The 16,853-nt window shown below is 37.6% G+C and overlaps 2 protein-coding genes across 2 annotated transcripts in view; both read left to right on the forward strand.

Moving 5' to 3' along the window:
• Positions 1 to 5,755, forward strand: part of PREX2 (phosphatidylinositol-3,4,5-trisphosphate dependent Rac exchange factor 2) — a gene marked incomplete at its 5' end in the record, with an annotated part of 104,998 nt that extends 99,243 nt beyond the window's left edge. The window contains one exon of the mRNA XM_083361200.1: positions 1,931 to 5,755. Within this exon, the coding sequence (XP_083217326.1) occupies positions 1,931 to 1,976 (46 nt within the window). The 3' untranslated portion in view covers positions 1,977 to 5,755. The remainder of the gene's footprint in view (positions 1 to 1,930) is intronic.
• Positions 5,756 to 10,960: 5,205 nt separating this feature from the next.
• The window catches only part of LOC310638961 (uncharacterized protein C8orf34 homolog), a gene marked incomplete at its 3' end in the record, with an annotated part of 92,737 nt that continues 86,844 nt past the window's right edge, over positions 10,961 to 16,853 (forward strand). The window contains exon 1 of the mRNA XM_083360322.1: positions 10,961 to 11,089. Coding sequence (XP_083216448.1) covers positions 11,021 to 11,089 — 69 coding nt within the window. The 5' untranslated portion in view covers positions 10,961 to 11,020. The remainder of the gene's footprint in view (positions 11,090 to 16,853) is intronic.

Genomic DNA, 16,853 nt, shown 5'->3' on the forward strand with positions numbered 1-16,853 from the left:
ACATTATGAAGAGGTGTCAGTGAAACTTTGAAAGACTCACTCATACAGTATTAATGCTGTATTTTAAAGCCCTCAAATATTTCTGTAGTTTAGATAAATTTCTAAAGTAGAAAATAAATGTTGGTTATACCATCTTCCCAAAATACAGTGATCTCTTCCATTTAATTAGTGGCATAATTGGGAAAAGCAGTAGAAGATTCTTTGCATTCCTCTCTATTTGCTATTATGAGATGCCATTGGATATATTGGACATACAGGGGTAACATGTTGATGCATGGAGAGAAAAGCCAGTATCTACAATTGTTCTCTATTCAAATACTGAAGAATTATCTTGCTGTGGATCATTTCAGATGGTGACAAATCTAATTGGGGATCAACATGAGCCTCCTACTACTCCTGTGACACTATTGCAAGTCCCAAAAATAAAACTGCAATTTTTCACTATCACAAAACTTGTTTTCAAATAATGAGGATGCAAGCTGAAGCTGCCAAATTTTGCTGTGTTGTGTCGCCTGGGGCTGAACTGTGACTGGAAAATCACATGACTGTGACTGCTTATGATTTTACTTCAGCTTTACTTTTTGTCCACTCCCTCCCCACAATTGAATGCTCATCCCAATGCTGGGCTAATTGGCAAGAAGGAAACTAATGCTTATATTTACATTAATTGGAGAGGAAGGGGTTACAAGAGAGTAAACAGACATATAGTGGAAAATGCAGTACACATCAAAAGAAATGTGCTGGCTCTGGCTGTTTGTCTATCCTTCTCAGAGCTGGAAACTGTGAGAATGCTAGGCAAATAGCCAGAGTATTGTCCACTGTGTGCCTGCTTACTCTCATATAATGCTTTCCTTTCCAATCTCTTCACTCTGCGGGAGGGGGAGGGGAAAAATAGGTCAGGCACAAGACAACATGTGCTAACTGGCTATAATGAGTGAGAAAGAGAAAGATGCTGCAAAGGTCATAAATATGCCTTGGTCACAAAATTATTTTTTAGCATTGTTGTAACTTTAAACAATCATTGCATGAGGCAGTCAGTGAGTACAGTCTACCTATAGAACTGTTACTGCCACTATGATGAGCACATCAAGCCATCTGGATCATCTCTTTTGTTCTTCTTTCCTTTAAAAAGGGGAAGAGATTTGTGCTTTGGTATTAATCAGAAAAGGACAAGGCACTTGTTACTGACAAGGCAATCAATATTGGTTTGGCAATTACTAGGAAGAGGAAACTCTTATGACCAATGTCTACAAGCATTGTAAACTTGCAAACAAGTCAACATATGGACTGATTCCTCTTTTGACTCTGCCCCTAGATTCTTCCACTCCTTCTCCTACCCTATTCTTCCTAGAAATGTCCTAAAACTTAAATATATTGTAATACTTTGATATTACAATGCTAACAAACTAGAAAAGGCTAGTCTAGTGTATAACTTGTTATTGTCAGGACTGTCATGAAAGGGTGGAAATTTGAATTTCTCTCTGTAGAATTGGTGGCTCCCAATAAATGTGTTGAGAATCTCCTGGAGTGTTAATTCTGGGAACCTCTCATAAACCTATCTTACTATTAGTTCCCAAAATAATATTGGAGAAGTTGTAGAACTCCTGCAACAGACCAGCACTTGGAAGTGAAACACATACATGTTTCCTTTTTGTTAAAATAAATGATGTGCTTCTTCCTAAGAGCCAGACAGTAACTAATATAACCGTACTTACATCAGTGTAAAACTATTTTCTTACAAAAAATTCTTACAAAAAATAAATTCATTATGCATACTTTAAGGATAGTAATTTTATACTAGTTTACAATCTGTATTTTGTTTCTGACTCAACCGATGTATAGTTAATGGGGAAAAAACACATAGTGATTAAAAATATTTGAACATTTTTCATGTCACAAGAGCTATTATAATTGTTCTTTCTGTTGGCAGATTGTACAGACTGTGTCAGCCACCTCCACCTGTTGGAGATGAGTAAAGATTCTTATCTAAGGATTAAACAATGTTCCAGTTTCCACAAAGAGAAGGATAATAGTCTTTTGAGTATGGATACATAGCCCTTTCTTCTTAAATGTGACTATGTAAATAAAGAGTAATGACTTCTGTTGGGGGAAAAATAATATCTGGACTTACTGTGCATGTTCTGTGAATGTATTCCTTGGGCTGTTCTAAGTGCTTGATTCAACAATACCAATTGTTCAGCTAAGTATGGGCAGGAACATGAAAACAAAAGAAAAACACTGGAAAAATACTACATCATACTATTTAAAAAAAGCAACATCTTCATCCATAGGATAATCATTAATGCTCTGATGAAAGACATATTCTATACTGAAATACTTTCCTAATGCATATCTCAAATAGTCAAAGAAACTCTACTGCCTGGTTTGTCAACAGTATATTTTAATGTAAGAAATTCAATTTGTTTTATCTGAGGTGAGAGACTGATGCATCAAAATTATGTTCAGTGCCCTAATTCATATATTGTTCAATGGCTTTTGACAGGAATCTTTCCTGTAATAGCAAATGCTGAGCATTTGTAGAAAATTCAACTGAGATATTCAATTTTACTCATTTTTCTACCTCAGTTGTTTACATGAAATCACAAACTTTGACTAAGAAAAACATCCAGTTAACATATTTGTTTTAACTCAAAATTATATTTCATCAAACTAACTGAAAAATGAATGTTTTATTAAGGTCTTAAAATTAAGGCATAATTTTTAAAATAACATACTAATAGCTATATTCCATTCTTTCCCCAACATTCAAGACTTGATTTGCAGGGACCATATATATAATTTGCCTTAACTTTTCAGTGTTGTGTGAATCTACTGTGATTAAAAAGAAAAACTTTAAAGTTTTTCTGTAACTTGTTTGTCTTAACAACAGTCTAGCTTATTCAGTTCTAAACTAGCAGCTGACCTAGAGTCTTATAGCCATTAATCTTATAGCCCATCCCAGCCCCGCAAAGGAAAAAAAAAAAACATTGCAATACTTCACATTATGTCATGTGATGCTATCGAGTTTGACACCCATGCTCTAGACTATTAGGATTAACCTAAAAATAGAAAAAATAGGTTTTGTTTTAGAAACCAATGGAGTAAGATAAGGGTTAGCATTCCCATTCCACATGCAGGCCTTGAAATCCAATCAGTACAGAACTGGGGTTTTTTTCAGACAATTTTTACATAAATGAAAAACTATACAAAAGGGGTATGTCTATGGAGATTCTCAGTCATCCAAGTCATAGTTATTCAAAATATACTTTTTCACAAGGCAACTGGACTTCCTTGTTTTTCTTTGATGACGTTTCACTTCTCATCCAAAAAGTTTCTTTAGCTCTGACTTGATGGTGAGGAATCAAAAGGGGAAAATGTATCAAAAATTGGTTACCTTTGTTTCTGTTGTCTAGGTTCCACTGACTTAAATGAATTTATGCTTAATTAACATTAAGCCAGACTTAATACATTGTGATAATTGTCTAAATGTGTTCTAGTCAGGGCTTTTTTCCTCACAGAACGCTCAGAATGGAGTTCCGGCACCTTTTTTGGATGGAACCTTGTAGGATAGGCAAGGTGGGTTGCATGACATGTGTGAGTTCCAGCACCTTTTTCTTTTACAAAAAAGCACTGGTTATAGTATATATCAAGCAACAGATATTGTAACAATGATGCAAAAAATATCTGTATCCCATTCCCATAAAAACAGATTTTTCTGGCAAGAAGGGTCTAGATTGAAAGTGCAATTGAATATATATTTCAAAAATAAAGTTCTCCTGAATTCAATGAGTCCCAAGTAATAGGTAAAGGATTTCAAATGAACAAGCCTCTGTCTGATCCAGTAGAAATTGTGTTTTATATTAATTCATATAAACTGCTTATTAGGTTATATCTATTAGGAATGGAAGGGAATAAATAAAAATAACATGAATTCTAGCATTTATTCAGTGAAGTGCTCAGAACCAGTTTTTAATTAGGAGGAAAAAAACACCGTGGAATTGTAAGTTTTTATTATAATACAAGTTTTTAATCTGACAAAAGGCTAGTATAGTTCTGTATTGTTAGATCATGCTATCACACTGATTTCCCAAGAGGTTGGAAGTAAGAATAACTATTTCTTCCTATCCCTGTATTTTCTTGAATGATAAGAAGGCAAATGGCAAAGTTTAATATACAGTATATGTGCATTTTGGATAAAAAGAAATTACCACAACATGCAAATGCTGGTCCTGCAAGAAATAATCAAGTGATCAGTCACAATATTCTTTCACTGTAAGGAAGCAGTGCTGTATTTTCTAATCAAAAGTGAATGCATTACATAAAACTGTTTGCTTCATCATCGCTATTAGCTATATTACATTCTTTATCAGCACAACAGCAAACAGTAAATTATATATAAATACATGCCAGATTAAAAATACTAAATTACAGTAAAAAGCTTAAATGAAAATGTTAAAATAGCAGTGGGAATTTATACTCATATATGTACTATAAAATCAAATACAATGAAGTCCAGGTGTTTTTGAATGATACATTATAGATAAAAAAACAAATATTTTACTTTTTAATATCCAGAGGCATGTTTCACTTACTGTATTTCAAGTATCCTTATGTTTCTTTAAAAATCTGAACTTTTTTGATATTTAAATGTGTCCAGATTGTACATTTGTAGCATTTAAATTCTAAAATATAATATGTCAAACCCCTGAAATGTAAAAGAGAGTTGCCTTTAAGTTAGTTTACAGTTTCCACTTTGACCGGAGAAGGGATCTGTCCTTTGGTCAAAAATATTTGCCTATGTAGCAGTAGCATTTTTTTGCCCTGATATTTGTAACTTCTGGTTCAGGAAGTAGCACTGTATTTGTAATCTTTGGAGTGCCTTTAGAAATGTGTTGTTAATTTACACTTCTAGTCTTTCAAAATGGAAATGTTTTGGTTTGATGGTAAAAAGAAACCAGGATTAGCTACTGGTACTACTGATAAAATAAGCCTTTGTCAAGGAAGCTTGATAAACTTTACATATCTTTAATATTTGGTTCTTACTCAGCCTCCAGTCCTGATCAGTTCTAGGTTATTTGGGTAGATCAAGTAGTATAATTCATTTATTCTTTTAGAAGTTGTGGTATCAGCATTTGAATCCTGTCCTAAAATGTTAATGCATTTTCAAAAGACCATTAGAAAAAAATCTTATTCCTCATGCAATAGGAAAATCTCATTCCAAATGTGATAGGAAGAACCATTTTCAGGTTAGAAATATTTTCATACAAGTGAAATCCTGCCTTTTACTTTCCCACCAGATTTAAAAAAAACCGGCCCTACACTTCACTGGAACAATTATTATAATATTCCAACAGTGCCTAGCAATATTTCTACCTTTAACACACATCCTGCTGGCTATTGGCTATTGCCATATCATTACTATTACATTTGACTGTATTTCTATAACTCATGCACATGTCTTTATTTGAAAATAACCACAGCAATATTATTTAATCTAGCATGTATATAGTGTAAGAAATAAATCAATGCTTATGCCTTTTGTCAGAAAAAACCCTTTTTTGTATTAGCAGTGTTAGGTTATGCAGAAGAATATATTTTTTTAATTACTGAAACTTAAGTCAAGAAGACTGCTGTGTTTTTGCAAAAGAAAAATAGTACATGAAAACATTTACAACATATATTAATAGCTTAACTGTCTTCAGTATATTATTTTGTATGTCAACATTTGTTTCATAACATTGATAAATAAAAATAAAACCTCTTTATGGGTGGTTTTTGTTTTGGATTGTATTAGGACAGGGATGTTAAACCGGCAGCCTGCGGGCTGGACACATCGTCCATTGCCAGCAATGGGGAAAAAGTTGCACGATGTCACGTGACATCGTGAGTTTGACATGCCTGTTTTAGGATGATAGAAGTTTGTAAATGGTATTGGAAGGCTATGGATATGTGGGTCCCCAAGCTTTCCCAGAGCTAATCAAGCATGGGAGCAGGAAAGAACTATGTTTTTATTAGTTCAACATTGTCGGCTCTTGTCAGGGCTTTTGGTGACTTGGGAAGGAGGGGCACCTGTTGATTATCTCCTACTCATTGGAGATGGCAAGGGAGCCCTCTGGAGACACCCCAGCAGTTATGGTGCAAGGCCACTGTTTCTGGTGTGCCAGTAAGCTGTTGGCACTGCAGTGATGAAGATGGAGTTGGCAATGCTAGAAGAAGTTGGTGGCATGTTTTTGCTAATGGAGATGGCCATACAACAGCACCATTGGCCACAGAAGATCACATAAAAGCAGTTCTCTTTTGCAGATGATAGCATTCTGACAGCAGTGGACAGGCCAGCAGTGATATTGCTGAACTGGCATGGATCACATGAATCTTGCATTAGGCCAGTAACCATCTTGTCTCTGACATGAAGCTTGGAAAAAACCTATAGATATTTAGAGCTGCTGACCCACTACTATGGACTTTCCATCTTTTCCTGGTGGATTGTGGCTTATGAATGTGGACTTTTTTTCACTGCAAAGTTGGGTTTGAATTACAGCAGATACTCTTTACCAACCTGGGCTCTCCTTGACAGACATAACAAACTAGAATGGAGATGGATAACCGAGACCAGATAGCTCTCTTTTCTGAGTATGAATGGTATCTTGTGAAAGGATGTAGATACAATTAAAAAAATGCTGTTTACTGTAGATGTTGGTTTTATTTAAAAGGAATTCATGTTATTAATGTGAAAAATAACATGGAGGTCATTCCAATATTTTATCTATTGGAAGCAATCTGGGGTAATTGTACTTGAAATATTCCTTTTATCTTTCTGTGGTATTACAAGCCAAACATATATCATTTGTAGAGTTGTTTTATTTGGGGGCCTGCTCTCTTACAGTCCATTGGCCAAAAGCCCAGTGATCACTATATTGTATTTGAATAAAAATATTTGTTGCATTTATCTCCATTCACTGGCTTCTTGTTAAAGAGAGCATTGTTCTCATAACACACTACATTAAAACATAGGCAGTTATGTAGTAACTGATTTACATGTGTGAAATTGTAAACGAAATCCAGTCACAACTGATATAGTTAGACCTGTATTTTTTATTATGACCGAAGTACAATCACTGTTTTCATATTAGTGAGGTTGTCCTAATTGACAATCCTAATGCTTTGCAGTTTAAAACAATACAGCCTGGGCTCAAGTGGGGTCCTTTGGAGGAAGAAAGAGGCGTGGGGATGCTGCACATCCCCATGGTCAGTTGTCAGCGCAAATGACTGCAGGGGTAGTGCAGCCACCATAACTTTAAAACAGTGCTGTAAGTAATTGGGGCAGGGGGTCTGTTGTAACTGAACAGTCATTAAGTGACCTGTCGTAAATAAAATGCCACAATATATATTTCCTTTTTTGCAATAGTACAACTATTATAGTCAATTTTTAATTGACAAGTTAACCCTAGGCCACATGGAATTATGTTGTCTATTCTGTTAGCTAATATATAACCATTCCAGAGCCTGAGAGTTGATACCTTTCAATAAGCCAATTCAGTCATGTATGCATCCTTCCAAGTATACAGAATCATCTTTTTTGCACAGTCAACTTTGTTGTATGCAAAGTTTCCTAAACAGGCAAATTCCAAATTTGGGAAATCTAATTAAGGACACTTTAATATCCTTAAATCTTGACTTCATTGGTATCTACTGGTGATAATTGTGTCAGATTGGCAATATGACCCATACATGCTGCACCATCATATCTTTTCTAACCTACCCCTTTGCACACACTTGTGCTTGATTTCCTCCCAAAGACTTAGTTCACCATAGGAGAAATAAAGGTAAACATTTTTTCCCTGCCCAGTTGTGTTTTGACTCTAGGTTGTGGTGCTCATCTCCATTTCTTGGCCAAGGGAGCCAGCTTCGTCCAAAGATATTTTCCATGGTCATGTGACCAGAATGGCTTATATATCAAAGGCACAAGAATGCTGTTACTTTCCCACTAAAGTGGTACCTATTAATCTACTCACATTTGCATACTTTCAGATTGCTAGGTGGGCGGAAACTGGGGCAGGAACAGGAGCTCACTGCATTGCACAACGCTCAGGTTTCAAACTCAGCATCTTTAACCGCTTAGCCACTGTGGCCCTCATGGGAGAAATATCTAACAAAAAATGAGGCCAAGCCTCAAACCTTTGAATTATTTTTCCCTAAAATATATTACATCTTTATCATAGAAAAAAACGATATCATTTTTGAATACCCACGGAAGAGTCCAAGGGCCGAACTATTCTGGCAAATCAGTACCTAGTTATGCACAACATTTGAAGGGACACTTTGCAAAGTGAATTGGTATGAAAAGCCCTCCAAAGGTTTGGTGAGATTGCTTCAAAGGCGCTCTTGATTGTTTTTGTATGTGAATCCATGCAGCCACTTCAGTTTACTGCCAATCTGGAAAACCAATCAAAGTAGCTTTGCTAACTCTTCCAAAGGTTGTGTCTGTGTCAGTACAATGAGGAATCAATGCTGTGCATAACTACTATTTTCTATATTCCTCAGGGCAGCTGTACTGTAAATAAAGGTACATTTATCCAAAGAGCCTAGGATACACTCTCTACATTCCATATATATCAATCAATCTCAAAGTGTTGGGGACTCCTGCTTTCACCTAAATGAGAAAAAAAACCTTATATGACTGTTAAATAAATGATAACACTTGGATACTGTCATTACATCAGAATAGGAAACATTTTGGGGAAAAAATGCTAAAAAGAAAAGTTAATTATATCACAATACCTAGTTCCCCTGCAGAGTTGGAATTCATGAAGAACAAAATTTAGGAATCACACAGCTTGTATGTCCCAGCAAATAGAGGTATAAATAACAGCTTGCAAACACCTACAACAGAACAGATCCATTATTTTCCCTACAGACTAAAAGTAAACATTTTTACCACCACAGGAAAAGTACCGTATAAGTAATTGATCTCATAGTGTGCCAAGTTGTGATTTCTTTTAACTATATTTTGTTAAAGAAATGCTAAGCCATAAAATATGCTTTATATACTATAAATGGTTAGATTCCCACAACACACTAAACCAAAACTTATGGCTTACCTCAATATGTAAACCAACCCAGTGATATTCCTCACTGTACTGAACCGAAATGTGCTTTCATTATTTTAGCTTTCGAGAATCCATCATTATAACTTACCGGTAAGTATCATATCCAAACCAGGCCATTACAGCTTGTCCAACAATTAAAAAAAAATCTGGTTCAGTATTCTGGTTCATACAATATATTAATGGTTGTACAAATCATGACTGCAGAATTTGTCCAAGACTTAAGATCAAACAAACAAACAAAAGTTTTGTGTGATGCGAACTGGATAATGCCCCAGATATTGCTGAATTCATATCTTGGCTTTGTTTATCTTGTATCAGTATTAATATACTGTATAGGATATAAGGAATTTTTATACGATTTTTGAATGCTGCTGGTAAATTATTTGTTTTCTCCTTATTCAACCTCTGTGTTATTTGTGTATTAATTTCCTTGAAGTCTGGGCAGTCATAAATTTTCAAATAAATGAAGCACATCCCCGTATAGAAAAAGAAGCCATGCAATCCTTATTCCTAAACAAACCTAGAGACATCAGTGGGGCTTAATGTCAAATTTAAATTTGTTTAAATAAGTTTTAAGGGTTTAAACTTATTTAAGGATTTAAATAAGTTTTAACACATTTTAGTATTGTATTATTGGGCATAATTATTTAATTCTTTTTAATCTCTTTTTTAACTTTTGTATTTACATTTTGATATTAATTGCCCTGTACACCGCCCTGAGTCCTTCGGGAGAAGGGCGGTATAAAAATTTAATAAATATGATTGTTTTTTGTTTTTATACCTTGTACTTAGCTCTGGGAAGTGGGGGGGGAGGGGGGAAGGGGGGGGAAGGATAGGGAGGGTTAGGTAGGGGTGGGTGGAGGGAGGGGGGGAGAGATTGTTAAAGATAAAATGTATTGTAAAACTTTTCAATAAAAAAAATTTAATAAATAAAATAAATAAATAAATAAATAATTGAAGGTTTCACTACAGTAACAGTTGCGGGACGGTTCTCTGAGCAGCCTTTCCTAGCCACTTGGATGGGAGGTGCGTATTTGCGACCAATACTAGCACCCAAGGAAGGAGAAACGAGACTCCAAAGGCTGTTAATGGACCCCATCCTTCCCTTAAAAACACCCCCCTTGCTATTCGAAAGGGCGATTTCCCCCCTCCTCCGTCACGGTTGCCTCCAAATACGTACGAGCAGCGGGGCGAGAGCTGAAAGAAATAATGGAAAGAATTACAAACCACGTGAGAGAGGCCGGGTATTCGCTGAAGCTGGGCGGGTACGGGCGCTGTTTCCAGCCTCCGCCGTTAGCGCACACGCCGCTTCAGCACGCATTTCAGCTCAGCCGGCAGCGACTTCGTCCCCTGCGCCGCGCCGCGCTGCGCTGGGCTTCGTCCAGCCCACTCCCTTGACCCGAGAGAGAACCGCGGGTGTCGTCGCAGTCCGAGAGAGAAGCGGTTTCCCCCGCCTGGCTCCGTTTGGGAAGAGCAGCGCCGTTGCTATTGGCTTTGCGAGAGGCGCTGTCGCTAGGGCGGCAGCTTGGCGAGGTGGTTTTCAAGCGGAGCCGGGGCTGCGCTCTCCCTGTAACCAAGGAACCGAGAGCCTGCATAGGCGACGCGCGGCTCTTCCCGCCGCGTCCTCCTCGCTGCACACCAGCCCGCGCTTTCCGCTTTCAACCTTCAACGGAGGAGGGAGAGACGGCGGGGTTTTCTTGCCCCATGGCTCGGGCTCGGCTCTAACAGGGGACTGGGCGTCCAGGTAGTTCAGGAGCGGTGCCGCTCGTCGGACCTCGGGCTTTTCCCTACCCCAGTCCCCGCCTTGCCCTGCTGTTCCCAACCTGCTCTTTCTGCGGGAGGGCTGGGAAAAGGATAGCAGGAGTCGCCGGAGAAGCAGCACGCGAACACCTGCCTCGATCCTCGGCAAGCTGATGGCGTCTCGCCAGCAAAACAGAATTCAAGCCTACCTGGAAAGGAACAAGATCGGGCCCCTGTTCGAGGTAAGAGTCCCTCCAAGCCTCCAGCTTTCTGGGCTGGGACCCAGGCGGCAGCGCTCGGGTCTGCTTGGCGCGAGCGGCTGGCCGGGCAGGTGCGCGCTGGGTCATATACCAAGTTACTTCGAGTTTGCTTGAATTAAAATTGCAATTGCTGTTGGAAGCAAGCGGTACGGGAGTGTTTACCTATTGGAGAATGGTTCGAATCGTTGTCGGCTATTAGCGATCAGATAAATAAAATTTTCTCCCAGACCGGCCGGACCTTCACTTGGTCTTGCAAAGGTGCACCCATTTCATTGCAACTGAGTCCCTTGACCATGGTGCTGGTCGACCTTTTCTCCCGTGCCAACTATGCGCCAGCATGCTTTACCTAAAGAATTGCCGGTGTATATGTGCGCACACGCCTCCTTCCCCCCCCCCCCTCTGACACACATTCTTTTTCTGCTTCTTCTTCTTTCTCTTTCCACTCGAATCCATTCGGGAGCACGATCTCATAGTCCTGCCCTGTTAAAAACAGTACAGAAGGGAGCTAGAAATATTTGTACCATCAAATTCAGTTTTCCTGTCATACGGAGTTCCTGTCATACGGAAGGCGGTGCAGCTTCTAATGTTCGCACTTTTATGACTCTCTCGGGTTGTCTCCAGACAAAGAAGATTCACTCGCAAGGAATCTAGGAATAGTACTTGTAAGCTTCCTTTGGCGGAGAGACACATAAGTCTTCCTTAACTTTTAGTATTGTTGTTTATTTAAATGTCTTTTGTATATTTATTTATTTATTTATTTAATAATATTTCTATACCGCCCTTCTCCCGAAGGACTCAGGTATCTCTTTTATGCATGTTCTTTGTGACTTCAGTTTCCGGAGTGGCAGATGCCTTTTCCCCAGTGCATAGACACTAATAGCTCAGATTAGTCAAATTATTTGGGCAGTTTAGGTAGAAAATCTGTGAAGTGCAGTTCTATACAATTGATAATAATAAAGCACATTACTAACAATCTGCTCAGGCATTTTAGGAATGCCTGAAGCAGCAGTGGTAGGGATGATTCTCTAGCTTTATATTTTATTTTTTATGGTTTATTGATTTTTATAGTAATATTTTTGATTGTTGTGAGCTGTTCGCAGTCACTGAGAGTCAAGCAGAATACAAATTTAATAAATTATTATTATCGTTTATTCCACAGTCAGCCAGATAGTTAGAATGGATTTGGCATTTTTATCCACCTATCAAGCCCTTCCTAAGGATAGGGATAGACAGATGTTTTTTGGTGCTGTTAAGGGTATCTTTACAGCATATGTTGTTCCAAGTAAAGCTGTCTTTTGCAATTGACTGATGGTGATTTTATCAATTTTATTCAATCACGCTCCAGTTGTTTTGGGATTACACCCAAAGTACTCAACACAATTGGTATTATCTTTGGTTTCTTTTCCTGTAGTCTTTCTACTTCTGTTTGCAGGTCTATGTATTTTGTGATTTTTCTTCAGTTCTTTCACTTCTGCTGTCTCCAGGTACTGCCATGCCCACTATTCAGACTTTATTGTCTTTCTTGTTGACAGTTGTTAAGTCTGGGGTGTTACGTAAACAGGTGCTTGTCTGTTTGAATATTAAAGTCCAAGAACACTTTAGCTCCTTCGTTTTCTATTACTTTGTCTATTTTGTGGTCTCACCAGTTCTTCCTTGCAGGTAAGCAGTATTTCTTGCAGTTCTTCCAATGCCCCATTGTTGCCACTTTGTCATGCCACTGCTTGTAGTCAATCTGTGTGAATCTTTTGTAGCAGCTAAGTAGATGCTGTTTCTTCAGCTGCTTTGCAGAGGCAGTTTGTTGTTACTGTCATCTCAATACTGGCTTAGCATTTGTTCCTAAGGCTTGGTTTTGTGCGACCAGAATTGGTCCCTCTGTCTCTTTCTTCAACGTTCCTGCTTTTAGCCATTGCCAGGTCTTCTGGTCTTTTGCTTTGCCTGCTTTTTTTTAAAAAGCATTTGCCATGTAATACTTTGCCTTGCTTTGTCTCATTTCTGTTCTTTGTTTGTCTTTCTTGTAAGCAAGTTTGGTCTCATCCGTATTCTGTTAACGTTCTTGGTGTACTAATTTCATTGCATCTTTTTCACTGTCCTTCAGATATTCTTCCAATGCCCTTGTTTCTTCTTCAGCTATCTGGTGTACTTGTAACATTTCATGACCACCTATGTTCCTTGGTAAGTATTATTATATAGAAAACAATGTGAAGTCATAGCTGCCAGTTCTTTAGCTGGTGTTAGTCTCCATTCGCATTGATTTTTTCCAAGAACCTAGGATATTGCAATACATCAACTACTATATGTACAAATCCAAGCAATGTGGCCTTCTGTAATTGACAGATGGAAATTTTGTCAATGTGCAGATGTTATAAGTGTTGCCAAAGGCTTTTTGGCATGGCACCCAGTGTGCCATTAACCACTGGGATCACCATGACTGGTTTATGTAATAATCTTTTCACTTTTAGTTTTCAGATCTTCATACGTTGTGATTATTATTTATTTATTTATTTATTTAATGCCCATCTTACCACAGGGTAACTTTGTGATCTTCTCCAATTCTTTGACTTCTATTTTGCTATCCCCTAGTGTTGCCACATCAAATATCAACACTTCCTTCTCTTCAACCAGTTTAATCTGATGTTTATCAATTTGTATCAAGAAATCCAGCAATATTTGAATCTGCTCATTTTCAACTACTTTTTCAACTATATATTCCCACCAGTTTCTCGTTACCGGCACATTATAATTTTTACAAATGTTCCAGTGAATCATTTTGGTGACTTTTATGTGTATAGGCATTGGTTCAATCTACTTGCATGAGTTGAGTGTATGATCTACCATTTCTTCTGCCTCTTTATACAGTTTGCATTTTTAATCTTGTTGATTTTTTTCTAGTTCTGGCTTTGGTTGTATTAGTTTGAATAGCTTGCTCCTGAGCAGCCAAATTCTTTGGCTTCTTTGTTAATGTTCCAGTTGTAAGCCATTGTTTAGTTTAGTTTAGTTTTAGTTTTATTTGATTTCTATACCGCCCTTCTCCCAAGGGACTCAGGGCGGTTCACAGGGCATATATAAATAACGATACAAAAGTTAAAAGGAAATTAAATCAGTGCCCAATTAAAATACAACAATAATAAAATACTAAAAAACCAATTTAAAAACCCATATTCCCCCATCAGGCCAGACCAGCTAATTCAAATAAGTGGGTCTTCAGCCCACGGCGGAAGGATCGGAGGTCTGAGGTTTTATCTTTATCCACTTTCACCTTGATCTTTTGTAGAAATTGATCATGCAATCCTTGCCAACGTTATCTTCCTGTTTTTACTATATTATATCAGTATTCATGTTTTAGTCCCTGTACATTAAGTTCCAGGTTTTAATTTGCATTAATGCTTGTTCTTGGCTGTCTTTTACATAATTACCTAATGCTTGCTTTTCTTCTTTGACAGTTTGTTTGACTTGAAGTAAATCTCTGCTTCCATTTCTGTGAGGCAGGTATAATCTATAATATCACTACAAGGATGTAATACCTGGTAAATGGTCATCCATTTTCTTGTTTTTCAGTCATTAATTATTATGCCCTTCCACCCATTAACCTGTGCATTCCTTCTTTATGTATGATTTGACTTTCTCTGTACTTTCCCCCCAACTTTTATTCTCCCATTGACTCATACCCCCTTCACAGTGTACACAATATACCCTTTGTTTGCTTTGAAGTTCTTTTTATCCACCTCCTTTGCCTAAAGATACCATCCTGGACATACTTGTCTGTTGCTTCATCTGTTTGACATTTGAAAAAATACAGTTGAGCTGTCACTTGTGAATGTATTTATGCATATTTATGTCTGCTGCCATCAAAATTCTCATTTGATTATTTTTTTTCTGTTGGCCTGCTGCAAAGAACCACAAAAACCATCTGGAGTATATGTCAACTTCAGGCTGCAGATAACTCAAACCTTGTATGGGCCCATTGTCTAAGTCAGTGGCTCTTAACCTGTGGTCCGCAGATCCCTGGGGGTGGGGGGGCATGATGTTGTCACAGGAGGTCTGCAAAGGCTTGAAGAAATGTTATGATTTAAACCTTGAGTTAAGACTTGGGGGTCCAGAGCCAGGGTCCACAAAAGGTATTTAAAGGGGGTTCGTGGTGAAGAAAAGGTTGAGAACCACTGGTCTATATGGTTCTATGAGAAAATACTGAAAAGTAAGGATCCTATTAGTTGCCTTCTTGGGCAAGCAGGGGGTATAAAGGAGGAAGTAACAACATGCGTGTCACTACATCATCTCACGAATGAAATGATTTGTATCATTTACACAATAACATCATGGCACACACAATGTCATCATAGTTTCCATTGGACACTTTGCCCTGTCAAGCTACAGAAGATAAGTCGAAGGAGCCGTTGTTTCATTCTTTTGATAATTCGAATGGAAGGGAAGAATTGTGTTCCAGAGTTTAAAGGACTGACAATTGATGTGGGTTATATGTGTTGTCAGAATGAGGAAATATTCATTTCAAAGGATATTGCAAAAGTGAATTACTTCATTAGTTATTATTGGGATTCCTCTAGTACTGTGCTTATGCTTTTTCTCAATGGTACCACGATTTCCAAAGAATTGCCTCCCTTACTGGTATAGAGACATTCTAGAGAAGTAGCTGCTAAGTACAGTTTTATATATTAGGGGAAGGTAAATTGTGAACTTCCTATTTCCATTGTTTTTCTCTCAGTGAGAAAAAAATGTTCTTATGAGTGGTTTTTGAACCAATAAGCTTAATCAAGTGAAGACTTTGAAAGGTTTAGAAGTTGTTTAGAATAGGTGTAATTATTTAGATATTGTTGGAAAATATGTTTTTGTATTTAATTCTTGAGGCTTCAGAATCCCAACTTACTGCTGAGACTTTATACTGCTTATAGTCTTCGTAAATATGCATTAAAATGACATTAGATATGCCATTCATTGACTATTCCTGGACGACATAATAATTAAGAGTGTCAGAGCAATCTGAAGCTTTTTGCTTTGTCCTGAATTGATAACCAACAACTAATACAGTAGAGCTTGGGGTGCAAAAGTCCTACCCTTAGGCCACTTATGACCCATGAGCACCATGTTTTGCATTCTACAGAGCGTTTCCCCCACCCCCGCACTAGGAAACTTTGCTTTTGAGGGAAGGAGGGGTTGAAAGTTTTTAAGAGGTAAAATGTGTTCCTTTATACAAATAATAAATAAATAATAAATATTTGAGCTGTAATGGTGCAGTGGTTAGAATACAGTATTGCAGGCTAACTCTGCCCACAGCCCAGGAATTCGATTCTCACTGGCTCAAGGTTGACTCAGCCTTCCAATGTTACGAGATTGGTAAAATGAGAAGCCAGATTGTTGGGGGCAATACACTAAGGTTGCAAACTGCTTAGAGAATGCTGTAAAGCACTGCGGAGATGTGTATAAGTCTAAGTGCTATTGCCATTAATTCTAATTATTTAAATGTTAAAGTTAAATTTAAGCAATTTAAATTTAAACAATTTAAATTTAAACCTTAAATTTAAAAATAATAAATGTGTCCATTCACACTTTTTAAAAAATCCTGATATCTCAAAAAGTCAAACTGGTATTTTCCAATTTTGTGGGTGTTTTGCACCTTAAAACTATCTCAAACTGTTATTATTATCATCCTCATCATCTTGTCCATGAATATTTTCCTTTTCCATATAATCTAAAAGAGAAAAAACTGAAATTCCTTTCTTTATCAGTATCTCTG

The sequence above is a fragment of the Vipera ursinii genome (assembly GCF_947247035.1).
Source record: "Vipera ursinii genome assembly, chromosome: 3".
Taxonomy (NCBI): domain Eukaryota; kingdom Metazoa; phylum Chordata; class Lepidosauria; order Squamata; family Viperidae; genus Vipera; species Vipera ursinii.